Source organism: Ylistrum balloti, unplaced genomic scaffold (genome assembly GCF_031769215.1).
Source record: "Ylistrum balloti isolate Yb309-2 unplaced genomic scaffold, AGI_CSIRO_Ybal_v1 Utg370540, whole genome shotgun sequence".
Lineage (NCBI taxonomy): Eukaryota > Metazoa > Mollusca > Bivalvia > Pectinida > Pectinidae > Ylistrum > Ylistrum balloti.
The window spans coordinates 112,351-129,936 of NW_026782343.1; the positions used below are offsets into that span (position 1 = coordinate 112,351).

A 17,586-nucleotide genomic window follows, 5' to 3' on the forward strand; every position below is an offset into this window, starting at 1 on the left:
CAGAGGGAAGAAGACGTTCCGGTAGGTTTTCCTTGTAAGTATAGTAATCTAGTAGGTACCCACTTGTATAAAATGTTTTCACAGTGACATTATCGTCTAAATTTCAATCAGGTTGGAGTTAGATAAGAAAATCACTCCATCACGAATAAACCCACATAAAATATACTTTTTCGGTTATTGTAAGGTTCTGATCACATACTTTGGATTATGAGGATATCAATACAATGCATCCATGAAAATGTTAGTAATAATATAATGATATTTATTCAGGTAAAATGTGCATGTGAAATTAGTTTAAAACGAGACATTAAACATTCAAGATCATATTGCAACTTACACTTACTGATGAAAACACTCTTACTCTTAGTATTTATTCAATTAAGGAATATATAATATCACGTTATTTCCATTCCGGTATCAAAGCTAATAGCACTGTGATAATACTGTAAAATAAGCAGGTAATACAAAAAATGAGAAAGGTAGAACAAGGCAGTAGATCGACGTTCATTGACTACAGGCCAATTACGCAACATGAGAATAATTCAGACTAATGGAAATAGGATTACCCATCAAAGTCACAAAATGACTTGTATTTCAAATGGGATCCTTTAACTCTTAAACCCTTATCTATTTGTTGGTCTTCTATCATAAAATTTAATAACATGTACCTTCTTACAGTTGACAACTATCATTTAATATGTCCTATATATCCTATTTACAATATAGTCATAAGTTCAGATAACAGATGAAACATAACAGATAGTAGGACACCATATTATTAGCTAGATGAAAACACATGCGTTATAACCGATCTCTTCCAGACTTGTTAGACTTAACAGATAGTAGGACACCATATTATTAGTTAGATGAAAACACCTGCGTTATAACCGATCTCTTCCAGACTTGTTAGACTTAACAGATAGTAGGACACCATATTATTAGTTACATGAAAACAGGGGTGTTACAACTGATCTCTTCCAGATTTTGTAGGCATAAAAGCAGAGATGTAAATGTGATATATACGTCTCTGATAAAAGTGAGTGTTTTATGGTATGTGGCACTGGCTAACTGGAACTTTCTGCATCATTGGACTGTGAACTTCCTACCTATTGATTGAATGAAACTTGTTATGCCAAAAACTTGTTTGAAAAAAATAAATCTTAACGAATCAGGACAAAAGCACACTTGGTTTTCTGCTGATATCATTTCCTGTTTGAAGCTCAATATACTAAAACATGGAATGGTATGGAACAAAACTATACTCAAATAAACATCAGAGAGAAATTAAAATTTTACCACGACAATCCATGTATGAAACAGAGGTCATTTTTAATCTCACTGCTCCGCTAGGAGTCGAACCCGGGACCCCTGGCTAACTAGTCTGACGCTCAACCAACCGAGCTAAAGAGAAGTTCTCTCTAGCCGAGTGGTATATTGCGGCAAATATTTTACCAGGGTTACATACTCCCCCTCCAGGAAATCATTCGTCCTCGAGTTTCCAGGGGTCACAGCAATGCCGGTGGGGCATGGCTAAGTACTATTCCCAGGCCCCATGTTGGGCGCCAATGTGATGATTGCCATTGTCAACATATTAGTTTGGGACTCGGCCAGTGGGCCATGTATCATTTTACGGCAAATTTATGAGAAAAACCACTCAAAGACTGAAAAGTCACTTAAGATGTGCATTCAGGATCAGTAGAACATGTTTGAGTACAATGAAATAAGCAAGGGTGTAATGGGATAAGACATGAGCAATAATAAACAGGGTGTAAAAAACACATCTGCACAGCACAACGAACGAGCTCAGTCTGTCCGAACAAAGGCGGACGATTTACAAAGAAAACTTACGCCCCATACAAACTATTACAATACAGAATAGAAGACAACTCAACAACATTATATGACAGTTCGACCCACGCACGCTAACAATGGAACAGGTACCCAGACCGGTTGGCCAAGTGTGACGGCAAAATATAGATTGACTCACCTTGAGAGCGGTACGCGCACATGTCCCAAGATAAACAATAACACAGGCATTCGATAAGATAACTCATGACGAATCCGTACAGATATACACTTGCTAAAACATTCCTAAAATAGACTATGTGACACTATCATTGCTAGCCACTGTAAGCAGCTATAAAGTTTGTCTTGTATTCAGTATGGCATCAGATTAACAAATATTGATGCATCAATGAAATGTATCTTGTGTGAGAGAATACAAACACATTGACTCAAAAAACTAGCTGTTAGCTTAATTTGAATCACATAGTAATGAACACATTGCACTTGCTCTTAGACCTGTGTTTCATATTATCTAGGACATGAAATTGTGTTTTCTTGATTTGACAATAATTGGAGGAGGTTATTGCCTTTTGAGTCATTAAGTATTTTCTTCTTGTCTAGCAATCTCCTCCCACTTTCTCACCAATTTTTATGAAATATTTTAAGTCATTATTTATACATATTGTTTATCTGTGATATTTGCCTACATTCCTAAATTTTAAGTAAATGTGAAGAGACATGTAAGACATCTATATGTTATGTGACATGATAAAACATCATGGCTTTGTCATTTGTTATGTATTTACTATTTTGGTTAATTCTGGATTTTGGTACACATCTTTCGGCTATGTAATTGGTCCCACCCAAATTGTAACTCTCCTGTATAGTATACAATAAACGGTCTCTTGCGTTGAAGGCATGTCTGGCTTTGGTTTGTTTGTGACAGACACAACATCAATTATGTCCAAGTGGACCATTTACTGCTAACAAGGACCAAGTGCATTATATGTAGTTTCGCCCATGTAAATACACTTTAATTTATGTAAGCAAACTTAAAAAGAAATCCTTAAATGGCATTTTGATATTTTGATTTTCTTCAGTTTTGGGGAGAATTATTTTTTTTATCAAATTTTAATCTCATTCAAAGATTTCTTTTCTCAGTTTACATTTAATTACTTTTAAAGTCTGGCATGCCTTTTCATCAAAACATATATCATTTGATCTTGATTTTTTTTAAGTTATTGAGTTTGTTCTTTAGATCTTGTTAGACCAACCATCCAACATCTGTCGTAAACAATCCTTGTTATGACTACTTATTGAGAAGTTCTGTATGGATCTTCTCAGATTCCATATGTAGGTTTCCCATGGTCTCTAGTTGTGCCCTTTTTATTTTGGGACTGATCAGAAAAACAAGATGGACAATAAGTAATCATTTTGTATTCAGCAGTTATAGATTTTCATTGTTATTTCTTAGAAAAATTTTCAAATTTTATCAGTTGTTGAATTTATCAAACCCCTTTGTTTAAGTATTTTGTAAGAGTTTGTCTGTTTTTCCAAATCATTTGAGTAATAATGGGACCTTATGCAGTTGTAACTCTTAACGTGATTTCTGGTATTGTCCAACCTCTTTTATGGAAATTATGGCTCTATGACAAAATTCTTCCTAAGAACATGTCTGGCTATCCCATCAATTATTTTTCATCAAATGCTTATCACATTTTGTGGGTAATGACCTACTATACTAGAGCTATAAATGGTGAAAGGTTTTATTTGTTTCCATGGAGATGTTAAAGCTTTATGTTGTTGTTGACCATCATGACATCATCAAAGAGATCGGTGAGGATATCTATCTATTGTTTCTATCTAATGTAGTTATTCTGTTTTCATGAATTTAGCAAAAGTTGTATTATACATTACGTATATGATAAACAGAATATTGCATGTGTTGAATCTTACATGATTTGAACTTGATGATGAAATTTGTTGTTATCAACTTGATTATTCACTTTACTGATTTTTATTTCAGAGACATTCCAGTAAACTTAGATTGAAGGATGGACCATGATTTACAAGACTACCTGAAGACAGCTGTGGAAGTAGCCAGGGTAGCAGGCAATGTATGTGGATATGATTGTCAGTTCACTGTTTCCTTGACACAATTCTTCAAAAAATGAAAATCTATTTTGTAATTGTATTTTAGCAATGGCAGGGATTTATAATAAAATCAATAATTGCTAATTGTCATCATTTATGTCATGTTTTATAAGGAAATGGCAGAAGTTGAATTCTAGGGTACACCATATTTTTAATTTGTGTTCATCTTTCTCCTTCCATCCTTCATATTGTCTGGGCTCTATTTGCTATACTACTTGTCACTGGAACTTCATACATGTGGCTTGGGTTCACTGAGGTGTGTCACAATGTTATTTTGTTTATTATGTTATAGTTTGCCATTGATTTACATCAAAGACAAATTGTTTAGTTGCTATTTCCTACTCTACTTGTCGGTGGAACTTCATACTAAGGGTAAACATAAGTTACTCTGAAGTTCATTTGGAAGTTATATCGCTTATATGTTTGAATTTCTGATATCGCTTGCTTTCATTTGTGATATCTCCGAATTCCTTCACATTGATGTGTAATTAAATGGTGAAATGCAATGACGTGAACAGATGTAATGGTAAAACAGCTTTCCTGTAAACTTCCTGCACGTTTATTCTCAATAGTAATACTGACACTTTTCTTTATTGAATACGGGCTCTGTCAAACATTCAATGTTACTCCACTTAGCATTCAGTAGGAGACAGTTATTGGTGGAATTGTTTGATTTATGGTACAAGATAGGTTTGCTGTTTTCTGTTTAGATGGTTAAAAAAGCTTACTATGTGGACAAGTCAGTAGTTACAAAGGAAAGCTTTGCTGATTTAGTGACGGAGACTGACCAAGCTGTGGAGAGGAAAATCATAGAGTCATTAGAAAAGAAATATCCCACACACAAGTAGGTACTCATATCTAATGATGTCACTTCTTAGTGTGGAACCATAGTATTTGAACATCATCTGTTTTATCCGAGTGCCTAAGATACTGCCTGTGAACTTTAAATATGGAAGCCAGATGTGTTCTTGCGTTTTTGTTTGTCTGTAAATGAATTAGCATTGGTGTCAACATTTCAACTACCAAAACAAGATTGAGACTGACAGTTTACTTTTCTAATGGGAAAGAAAAACAGATGTGCTTCCAGTGTGAATGTCTCTATTATTGTTTCTACTAACCCTAATTTTTTTTCAAAATTTTGGCAAAACAATTATACTGTAAACCCCATGTTGATTTTGCTCATGTTTTTTTTAACTGGCTATCCCCAGAAAAACATGTGCCCTGAGATGTTTGACATATATTTACACAGACTGATGTCAGAAATTCTCTTGATACCTTTCTGTGAAGGGGATGGTCGCCAGACCAACACAAGTAAATAGGGCATTAGCTTGGCTTTCATATTATGGTTGATGTAAAAAAAAACTTAATATTTGTGAAGTTATCAACTTATCAAATGCATTTCTTGATTCTGTAAACACTTCTCCGAAAATACTTAAAATTCACATGAAAAAGCAGAAACCAAAACCGATGTTTGTGCTTTTTTGTAATTCAAAAAGTAAAATTAGAATCAACTGCTTAGTTAATGTCAACCAGGAGTGATTTTGTGCATCAAGTGACCAAAATTGTATTTATGTCCGAGATGTGTTAAAATCTTCAATAATCTTCTGATGAATCCTAAAACCTGTGATGAAATCAGTAATGAATTCCTTCTATGAATTGAAAATCTTAGAGAGATTATTTCTTTCTGAAGTGACTATTAACTTCATTAGCTATATTCTTCGAGATTGTACAAATTTTGATGTTAATATGCTCATGCATAGTTTTAACTATATCTGATACATAATGTATTAGGCACAGCATAATTGTTTGTGTGTTTGTAGATTTATTGGAGAGGAGTCTGTAGCTGAAGGAAAGAAGTGTGAATGGACTGACACTCCGACATGGATAATTGACCCGATTGATGGAACGTCCAACTTTGTCCATAGGTAAAATGCTAGTATATCTTAATAAACCATTGTAGTTACTAGGTTTGTTTAAGTTTATTTTTTATTTCAGTGAAAACATTTTGGATGAAAGGGTACTAAGTCTATTTTTTATAACTATAAATTAATTACATTTTGTTTAGAATTTATTTTCGCAAGGAGAGTTAATCAAGTATTTGTACAGACAGGTATTGGGGTCAAACTAATAGCCCATCATTCACAAATTTAAAGCTATTTCTAGATCACCGTTTGCAAAATCAATTGTCTGAAGAAGTAAGTTTGTGAGATAAAGTATTCACAAAATTTTAATAATTTACAGTATTCAAATTTATTTGAAATATTGTATGTACAATTACAGCAAATATTGAAATTGATTTTTATCTCAGTAAACTGGAAAATATTTTTCTTGATGGCTATTAGTACTTACTATGTGTGTTTTGGTACTGATTTAATAACTTTCTTCAATTCATAGATTTGGCATTTTATCTCAGTTTCTCAGGAAATATAACTAAAATGTATGGCTTGATGATAGTATGTATAAATGAGACTATTTTGTATATCATTTTTCATCAGTGTTTACTTGATATAGCCCAATTCCAGCTGTTTATCTGTTCTGTTTCAGTATTCCTTACAACTGTGTATGTATTGGTCTGGGAATCAACAGAAAAGTGAGTCATTTCTATGTTTTACTTAATATCTTTGCAATTATGACTTATTTTTGATATCACATTTCTAATAATAAGATCTGAATAAATTTTTTTTCTGAATTTCTGAAGGGAATATTTGGATATTTAAATTATTCAAGTCTCAAGATTTGAAGCCACCAGTAGACCCTTTTTTAACAAACTGAAGTCTTTTTTAAAAACTAGTGCAAGCTGCTCTTTCCTGTGATCCATTTATCATCTGTTGCTCCCTTTCGCTTTAAAACCATCCTGGTTCTGGACACCTGAATGGATTTGACGAGATCTGTTCTAGAGCTTCTCAGGGAGAATGAGGCTACCATAAATAGGGTCTGACCTCTTTAGGGATTCTTTTTTTATTCAGAGAATGGGCTTTTAAACAATGTCATCTAGAGCATCCAAGTAAATGTGGACTTAATTTGGTAACATAGAGGGTGTGGTCCGCCCTTTGGAGGAAGAGGAAAGGCTCACAATGGGTGAAATACAGGAAAATCTTTACAATCCCTCTTTTGATCTGGAAATTCTTTTATCAACAGAATATATTAACCCCAGGGTAGAGGCAGAAGGATAGAGGCAGAGGGCCAGAACTTAAGAAAGAAAATTATTATAAATCATTGAAATCTTTTTATCTCTGGAAGAAAGGATTTTGATCAAATTAGTCTCTTTTTGTTTATTCTTAAACATGTTGAACGATAATCACGGTTTTACTGCACATTCCTGTATCTTATATATTGGGGAGATTTTTGTTGTTATTTATATTTAATAATACCATTTTAATTTACAGATAGTGCTGGGTGTGGTTTTTCTCCCTGTAACTGACCAGATGTATACAGCAGTGAAAGGCCAAGGTGCATTTTGTAACGATAAAAGATTATCTGTGTCAAATACATCGGGTAAGTACAATTTGTTCTGTCTGTCTGAAAAAAGGAAACATTTCTGTATATGAAGGAGATTTTTGTAAATGTAGTTTTAACTTGTAGTAGACTTTTTCTAAAATCATTTCCTCCACTGTATTCCCTGGTGATGTGAATTAAGTTTAGGATAAGTCTGTGTGAAGTCACATTGCTTTAACTTTAAATGGACCATCCTAATGTCAAACAAGCTAATTGTCAAATGAATGGAGGCCATGGCATCTTAAGAGACAAAATTAATAAAAACTACTTGGTAATCAACAAGGCAAAGTTTGTGCAACAAGTACAAATTAATTTCAAGCTGATTGAGATGGAGTGTCCCTGATACTAGCTAGTATTGCAGTTTGTGTAACCTAGTATTACCAGGGTTACATCATAACCTCCCCCCACAGGAAAGAACTTGTCCTCAAGTTTTCCAGGGGTTATACCGATGCTTATGGTACAAAAATTCCTACATAGGCACCAATGTAACAATGGTCATTCTTTATTTCATTGCTTCCACTAATATTCAAACCTAGAACTCCTGGTTTACTTGTCTGATGGTCAACTCAAAATCAAGAGTGTTAACTCCTGACAAATGACTGCAAGGCTAAATTGCATTTTTAATTGTAAATGTACAGAAACAGTAAGATTTGTTCAAAAACATTCTATCATGTTCAATTAATTCTTATTGGTGAGTTCCACCAGGCCTTTTCTGAATAAGATTTCTATGAACTTCTTGCTATAGATCTGTACATTGAAAGGTGTTGTTATATCCTTGTGAACAGAAAATCAAAATTCAAAATTTTGTGATTATTTTCATATTTCTTAAATAAAAGTTATAGTTTCAATCACAACACACCATGCATAACCAGTAAGTGAGTTAAAGATATTTTTCATATTCCAATTCAGACATGATAGTTTTTATTTGTGAACTTCTGATAATTTACATTATTGTTCTTTATGAACAGACCTGAAGAATGCAGTTGTGTACACTGAAGCTGGTAACAGTAGACAGCCAGATACCGTCCTCACCAAGATTGAAAACATGAAAAACATTGTCTTTGCCTCTCATGGGTAAGTAATCAAAGATTACATTTTACAATTATGTAGTTTTGTAAGATCAAAAATTAAGTTACTATTACTTCTGAAGCATTGTTTATAAGGTTGGATTACTATTCCATTGTGACAAATGTCAGGATATAGGAATGTTCCTGTACATAACACTTTTAAACCAAACTCAACATTGTCAGCACTCTAGCATCTTCAATTCAGGATAGATTTCTGCCAAACTTCAAACTTGTCAGCACCCTATTGATTTTATTTTTTGAGAGATTTTCAGCAAACTTCACACACGAATAATGAGTAATTATATACCCAAGGAGTTACAAACTCCATGAATGCCAACTGAAAGCAATTCAATGCTCAAATAAAGGACAATATGTACTACATCTCAGAGGATTTGGATCTTCTGTTCTGAGGGTCAGTCAGGGTCACTGTTACTATTTTTAGAAATTTTTGTCATCACTCTTGTGTCTTTAGATCAATTCCACATTCATATAAGGACTATAATACCACACAAGTTTGTGTTCCAATGTTGCAGGTTCCAGGTCAAGGCCACAATTACTATTTTTAGAATCTTTTTGTCACCATGGACCATCTCCTTTATTGCACTTACGTCAGGGTAGAACCTCATGGGTCTTTGTATCATCTGTGATGCCTTCTTCTTGCCAACATGAAAATAAAATTCTATTTAATCAAGAGCATTGTAATTTCTTTGGTTTTGTACCACTTTCTGCCACAGCATTCGATGTTTTGGTTCCGCAGCTGTCAACATGTGTATGGTGGCTCAAGGTAGTGGGGATGCATACATCGAATATGGAATTCATGTCTGGGACATTGCAGCCGCTGGTATCATCGTTGAAGAGGCAGGTGGAGTTCTCATGGATCCTACAGGTATATTGACATAATTCAATATTGTATGACATAAAACTAGAGTTGGGTTTCAAAGTAGTATTTCAACAGTATTTTGTGAAATTATCGAAGATAATGAAAGTTGTGTCTTCATAAAAATTGCATCTGAAGAATGCAGTATACATTTAATAAATTTTATTCACAATTCGTATAGTGTCAATCAGCAATGACTATATATGTTTTGACAGCCATGAAATCTTGCAATCCCACCACAGGACTTACTGTAGTGTGGTTCTAATTTCATGTCTGCTTATTCAGTGATTCAAACTTGCTGTCCATAGCACTGCATGCTAAATAAAGAGGATGATAATCTGAGTTAGGGATGACTGATTAGGTTGAATCCTGATTCATCGTTGATTTAGTAAGAGACCTACTGTGGGATTGTGTTTGTGGTCAAAAGGTCGATCACACAGGTCAATGTAGCTAAAACTAGAAATAGAAAAGGCAGAAAGAATAAAACAGCACATATCACAGGTCAAGTGGTCAGTCATTGTCCAGAACATGTGCGATACGTAACTAACAATTGTATGCCTATTCCGGGCCTACTAGACATGAACAACAGACAGAATGAAAGTAACTAATGCTTACACGAATGAACACAAATAATATATGAAATATAGAAATAACCACTTGCAATGCAGGGTGCCACATACATAATGTTGTGTTACATACTAGTTATAATTCCCATGTCTTGTTCCAATCAGAGTATTTGTAAAGTTTCTTCAAAAATGTTAATTAAGGCACCGCTAGGGACATGTGTTGCTTGCAACACTAACTGTAAGCTTGTTCAATTTTCATAAAGTTATTAAACATTAACCACTATTATTCCTTGACTTTTTGTGACCACAGGATCAGAGGTGGACTACCTTAGTCGAGGAATTCTTTGTGCCAGTTCAGCCAGTGTAGCGACCAGCATCAGCAAAATCATCAAACCCGTGGAATTTGAAAGAGACTGAAATTTTTTAATGGGACATTTAATGAAGAAAAATGTATATATAAATATTATTATTAATGTGTTACACAAACCTTATGTAATATTGATGATACTTTTAATCTAAATATGACAGGTTCATTTGTATTGTAATCAGAAAATTGTACATGTACACTGCTCTTAGAGTTTGTACATTTTTAGCTCACCTATTCAAAGAATAGAAGGGGCTTCTTATACTCTAGTCTCCTAAGTATTGTCAAAATTTTCACCTTTAACATTTTACAGGAAGACATACAGTATCTGTTACTGTTGGGTTACTTCATTTGGAGAAATATTGTCATTACCATGCAGTATCTCTAACACTGTTGATTATCCTTAGTGTCTAATAACCAATAAGAACCAGGAATACAGACTGACAGTATCCATAACTCTAATAACTCTATCCTGGACACTAAAGTGGTAAAACAGGGTATGATGTAAATTGTTTTAATCATTTATGCTTTAATATCCAGAAAACTTTCACATTTCATAGATAGCATACATGTTGTTGACTATAGGTTAAGACAACACGAACAATTCCTTCCAAATTCATGAATTATTCGTGCATCAAGTTGTTGACATATTTTGGGTCCAAGCAACCTGTCATCAGAACAACAATAACGGATTGTGTTTATGTCGCTATAAACGATCTTAATTTTGCGTTTAATTTATTTTCACAGATTTTGTGATGACTGCAAATTCACAAAAAGATAATTGTTGTAAAACAGGAATGAATACAACTCGTGTTGTTTAAGTTAATTGCCTTGAAGATGTGATATTAATAGTTTGTTGGGTTTATGGCACTGTAAACAGCCAATATTTCACTTTGAAGTCTCCTTGTAGTAGCTGGTGGCTACCTCAGTGAACAACATATGGGAGGCCTGACACAACCATGTCGGTACACACCATTCTGTTTCAGAAAAACAAACTGCCACAGACAAGGAATGTTGAAATACATACCTTGGATTATCACCTGAGGTTATGTATGCAAACACCCTTAATGAGCTATCATGCCCCCCTCCCCCTACACACAAAAAAAAGGTGTTTATATTTTGTGATTTGGAATTTGTGAGTCATCAGGCTCAAAAATAGGGGTTTACATAAATCTACTTTAAATCTCGCCTACATTTGAATGTGTAATGTATATGTGTTTACTACATAAAAAGTGCTAAGTCTTTTTGTTTGAATATAGATGTTGTATTTGAGTAGATTTGTTTCAGTGATGTAATATTTGTTTTTTTCCATTGTTTGCATGTGTAATAGCAAGAAAATTGTTGTGTGCATATTTGCATAGAAAAAATAAAAATCTATACTTTGAAAAAGCTTCAAAATATCCCCACCCCATTAGGAGAAAAATGTATGAGATATTTAGTACAAATCAGACTCGGCTTTAAACTACCGTATGACTGTGTTTGCCTTCCATGATTGGCAATATCCTTAGTCCATACTTCTTTGATCTTAATTGATCAGAAATTTACCAGTTGAGGACAGAATAAGCATGACAGAAATTTAGTTTGTAACTTTTTATAGGACAATTTAGTTATACTGAGTAAAAGCCACAATATACGCATTATTTGGCAAATTAACAAGATTCAGAAAATTTCTACAAAAATGTTTACTTAGTAATCATACAAAGAAAAGATTAAAACGGTTAAGCTGAGTGGTAATTATGAGGATATCTTTGATATCAAAACTAATATGGATTAATAAATGTGGAACCCACTTGAAATACAAACCAATGTTATATGAAGTTCAGAAGGCTGTAACGAAGAAACCATGTGACCAATATCTCAAACAGGCGTAGGTGGTGCCTTTTACAGGCAAAGTGAGATGTTGTGTGCTTTTTCATGACATCATAACACAGGTTGAAGTGTGTAGTCATTCTAGGACTTGTATGCAGCCTGAATAGGACAATATTCTACATGTTTATACATGTAGTAACTACCGACTTCTCATCTAACATCTAAACCATTTTCCATGTGTAGTTCAGTCGTATGTTTACAGCACAAACACAAATGCATGATATTGTCTTGAGTGTTTCTTAGATAAGTGAATTTTTACTTTGTTGCTATGAATAGATAATTTTTTTCCCGTTTTTTTTCCTCAGTGAAAGCTACTCTTCAGTAAAATGTTTTATATCTGTAATGGTTCTTTTTTATACCATGAAGGTATATATATAAGTAGTCATCTTACTTTATATTTTTCGTACTGAAAGTATTCCATTAAAATATGACTGCTTGTCACTTCTGTATAATTTGCCAAAAAGGGATAAAGGGATAATGAGCTAATTTTATTGTACTAAATCTGAAGTTTATTATATGTTGAAACAATTATGAAGGAAATATTAATCATTGTAAACCCACCAACCTACACATAGTAAAATGTACCGGTAATTTATAACACTAGAAAGATGTGAAGTCGGGTCGTGGGGTCAAATACTTTCTTCTGTCATCATACAGGATTTCGTAAATACCAGATAAGAAAAATGTTACTGAGGATGAAAAAAGTTTTTTGTTACATGTACTGTAGTTTATTTTTTATTTTTGTACATGTTACAAAGCAAATTTTGAGCAACATTTGCTCAACATAATAAAATATATTTGTCATACATGGCATTTTTATCTTTATAAACACCATTTCTGGGTCAACTTTCCATTATATATAAAGTGTTTTTGACAATAATCCATTAGTCTGCTGTGGTTGTTGTAAATACAGTAGTATTACCTTCAGTTGGTAATTAATTTATCTCAGCTCTGCCTATCAGTTGACCAATCTATACAGGAATGTTTCCTGGAAATAGCACAGGATGTTCATGCTATAAATGTACTTGATTTAGAAGTTAAATTCATCACCTTGGACACTTTGCTCAAAAAGAATTGTCATTGGAATGCCTCTCAACCTTTCCCACATTGACATGGTCACCTGTGATAATTTGGATAATAAGACCTAACAGGTGCTCATGAAGCAATGTGTCCTATAGAAGAGCGAGTATTATTTGAAATCAGTATCATTTGTAATTATCATATGCTGTCAATTTTAACATTTACGGTGTATATGAAATCTGGTTTAAAAGATCCAAAGCTAGGACATCCTTCATCTTTTAGGATTTAGGATCACCTACAACCTCTTGACAAGTATCATATTAAACATCCTTGGCTCATGAAGATGATACTCTATGAGAGTCATTCCACTTCCTGTTCAGTAGGAATAACCAGTTTTATAGATGGTGATTACTGCAGCAGATCACCCAAGTGCCTAGATGATTTAAGCAAAAACAAGATGTCACACATGGAATCTTCAATTCTGCCATGAAATGTTCTAGGGGTGCAGAGACAAAAATGATCATAACCACTGTAGTATCCAGGATGAAAAAACCTATTGACACTAGATTTGGTGAGTCAGGTATTGTCCTCAGATATTTCTTATTAAGTTCAGATCTTTTTCACAATCAAGATGGATGTCATGGCCAACATCTGGAAAACAGTGTTACCCCTACTTCTGAAAGATTGAGAAAAGTCTACTACTGACAAGTTGCTTCTCAGGTGAAATAAAAAGATACCCAGAAACATCTATAGAGTCTTGATGGTAAAATTTCCATCAAGGCTACTAATTAATACTGATAATTCTGTATGGACACTGGAATAATGAGCAAGGCAGAAATAATGACGGAGGGAATGTTATCCATTGAAAATGGTACACAAATGTCATTAGTGTTTAATAATTCAACGCTTCTTTTTACACATACCTATATACACAATGTGTAACAATCACAAAGTGATCCAGATTTTGAAGTTGACAATTGTCCGTTTTACTAAAATATAAAAAGATCAAAGGTTATAATGCCCTGAACATTTTAATTGTTTTCAAAACATCAGTACAATTGGGTAAATTTTTAAAGCCAAGGTGTAGATATATACACAAAATTACAAACAAAGGAACAACTTAGTGCATTGTTTATATTTTACCCCAAAAACTCAACTGGGACACATTGTAAGTTACGATGGTAGTATAACCCGGGGAATACAGAATAACAAGATCAATCATCACAAGGTGTAAAACCAATTCACCAGCACTCAATAAAATTTCTAATACAACTACAGCAAATGTGACATTATCCACGACCTGTAACAAACAACGTTTATCAGTACATATACCTGGCCAGTGAGCAATTGAACATCTCCACATTAATACTAGATCAAGTCTTTATGATGGAACATAGTAAAATACGTTTTCTGCATATAGAAAATATAATAGATAGTTATCACCAGTTTATAATTACCTATTGTAAATCATGACTTGTTGTGTTTAAAACTGAAGGTCCACTGTTATTGTGAAGTAATATACACATCTTTACCACTAACAGTAACATTTAAATACAAAGTTCCTAAGATTCACGATCAATAGTTCACATTCACATTCAAACTGATTGTTGGTGCAATGTAAAATATGTTTTTAACATTAACCTGTGTATAAGCCAACAAAATGTATTAAGCACCCGTCTGAATTCAGAATATTAATATTCAATACTTAATTTCTTGATCTTCCAGCAGCACATTTTTCTCTGCCTCCCTATTTCTTTATTCAAATTCTATTTACCAAATGTTACCCTGCACTTTATCTGTAATACATGGCTATAACAGGTACATGTGCACAACAGATCCTATATACCAAATGTTACCCTGCACATTATCTGTAATACATGGCTATAACAGGTACATGTGCACATCAGATCCTATATACCAAATGTTACCCTGCACATTATCTGTAATACAAGGCTATAACAGGTACATGTGCACATCAGATCCTATATACCAAATGCTACCCTGCACTTTATTTAATGTTAGTAGTCATAATGATGCTTGAATGACTTAAAATACCTAGTCAAATTTGTATACAACCATAACACACACTAGAACAGAGAATCACACATAAATCAACAGGAAAATGCTTCACTTCTTCAGTGAATGAAAATAATTTTCACGCCATCTGAATAGATAATTCAGAAGAAAAAAAAGAAAAGAAAATCAAAACTACAATAACAAATATGTTTGCTGATTTGCAACTTGTTTTAAACTTTAAAACATCCAGTAATTTTCCTCTACAATATCTTTGGAATTCATCATACGGAGACGATTATATACATGTTCACAGTTTACTTAAAACAGAAACAATCACAAAATTTCAGCAACAATTAAAATTCAATTTACTTTTTGTACTCTTTTTGGGACTCAATTGATCTAGTTAAGTCTTTAAACCATATACATGTAATAGATTTATCACTAATTTAAACAATCAAGTCTTCTACGATGTGTTGTTAGACATGGTTCATAGACTCTGGGACCAGGGAGACATGGTTCATCGAGACACTTAGAACAGGGCGATATGGTTCAAAGAGATTCTGAGAACTGGGAGACATGGTTCATTAGACTCTGAGACCAGAAAGACATAGCACAGAGATTCTGAGAATTGGGAGACATGGCACACAGAGATTCTAAGACAAGGAGAGACATGGCACATAGAGATTCTAAGACCAGGAGAGACATGGCACAGAGAGATTCTAAGACCAGGAGAGACGTGATTCATAGAGATTCTAAGACCAGGAGAGACGCGATTCATAGAGTCTCTGAGACCAAGAGAGACATGGCACATAGTCTCCGAGACCAGGAGAGACATGGCACATAGAGATTCTAAGACCAGGAGAGACATGGCACATAGAGATTCTAAGACCAGGAGAGACATGGCACATAGAGATTCTAAGACCAGGAGAGACATGGCACATAGAGATTCTAAGACCAGGAGAGACGCGATTCATAGAGTCTCTGAGACCAAGAGAGACATGGCACATAGTCTCTGAGACCAGGAGAGACATGGCACATAGAGATTCTAAGACCAGGAGAGACATGGCACATAGAGATTCTAAGACCAGGAGAGACATGGCACATAGAGATTCTAAGACCAGGAGAGACATGATTCATAGAGGTTCTAAGACCAGGAGAGACGTGATTCATTGATTGATCAAGAAATTTCAACGCCTTTCTGATAATAAATGTTATGGACTTTTCCGGATCTTTTAAGGAACAGTGCTTGATGCATTCACGTTCGCATTATGAGTTGTAATTAACCATTGTTTGTTTCCACTTTCATGGTAGGTAACCATAATATTTTTGTGTTTTTGGGCTATAAAAGAAAAATATAACTTAAGACTATCCCAGAACACTCTTTAAAAAACATGCATATTTTAAAATATCTTAGGAAATTAATTTGGTTTGAATTTTATTTCAACATCACAGACATAAATTATCAAGACTTTTTAAGGTATTGATGCCAAATTCCATGTCTCAGCCATGACATTGAGTTCCAGAACTTTTCCAGAAAAGTGTTGACATTCAAGGACTTTTAATATCTGTATGAACCATGTAAAATGATGGCATATCCCTGTGAAATACTGTGAGTATTTAATGTCCCTTAAAATTACCAGTATGTCTATAACAAATACAGGTTAAAGACAGCTATGTCAGAAACCCTACCTAACAGTTCATTGTTTCCGATTAGACCTTGATGATTTTGAAGTAATAGTACATTTCTCCCAAGAAATTCCAGCAAACTATTTTAACTGTTCAAATAAATGTTTCAATAAAGTGTTTACTAATATACTTCTGATATCTTTCAGCAGGCAAGTAAAGTGTCTCAGTTACTACTGTAAATTTGGTAAAAAACGTTAAGAAGCATAAAATTCATCCATAAAAATATCTTACAGATTTCAAAAAAAAAAAAAAAGTTCTTTGTCATTATCAGCTTAAAAAATCAAATCTCAAAAACAAAGAGATTCTTCTAAAAGTTGCCAAAATTTCACATTTAGACAAAACAAGATTGATAACAGAACATCTTCCTATCAATGCTCTTTAGTGAATGCACTAAACACCTCATTAAGTTGTTGAGTAACTCGTATAAACGTCGTCCTGCGACTCAACTCCTTCAGTTTACCGGCACCAACATATGTACATGTGGACCTAACACCTCCAAGGATGTCCAAGATGGTATGCTCCACATCACCCCTGTACTCAATTTGGACTGTCTTTCCCTCAGACGCCCTGAAAAGACAGCAGACATGAGGTGAAATCCTCTACAATTTAAGACTTTTCCTTTATTTTTATTTATCTTAGTACAGGGTTTTCCATGAGAGCCGGTTGCCGGCCAATTTGACCGGCTAC

The 17,586-nt window shown here is 34.0% G+C and overlaps 2 protein-coding genes across 3 annotated transcripts in view; one reads left to right on the forward strand and one right to left on the reverse strand.

Annotated features, from left to right (window-relative positions):
• Nucleotides 1–12,983, forward strand: LOC132556013 (inositol monophosphatase 1-like). Its single transcript, XM_060220405.1, has 9 exons — nucleotides 1–34; nucleotides 3,812–3,902; nucleotides 4,650–4,783; nucleotides 5,760–5,864; nucleotides 6,484–6,529; nucleotides 7,326–7,434; nucleotides 8,403–8,508; nucleotides 9,236–9,387; nucleotides 10,255–12,983. The coding sequence occupies exons 2-9, from the start codon at nucleotides 3,840–3,842 to the stop codon at nucleotides 10,359–10,361; spliced, it is 822 nt and encodes a 273-aa protein (XP_060076388.1). The 5' UTR covers nucleotides 1–34; nucleotides 3,812–3,839; the 3' UTR covers nucleotides 10,362–12,983.
• A 1,226-nt stretch (nucleotides 12,984–14,209) lies between these two features.
• Nucleotides 14,210–17,586, reverse strand: part of LOC132556012 (GMP reductase 1-like) — a 30,668-nt gene continuing 27,291 nt past the window's right edge. For both annotated transcript variants that reach the window (XM_060220404.1, XM_060220402.1), the window contains one exon: nucleotides 14,210–17,466. In XM_060220404.1, coding sequence (XP_060076387.1) covers nucleotides 17,268–17,466 — 199 coding nt within the window. In that variant the 3' untranslated portion in view covers nucleotides 14,210–17,267. The remainder of the gene's footprint in view (nucleotides 17,467–17,586) is intronic.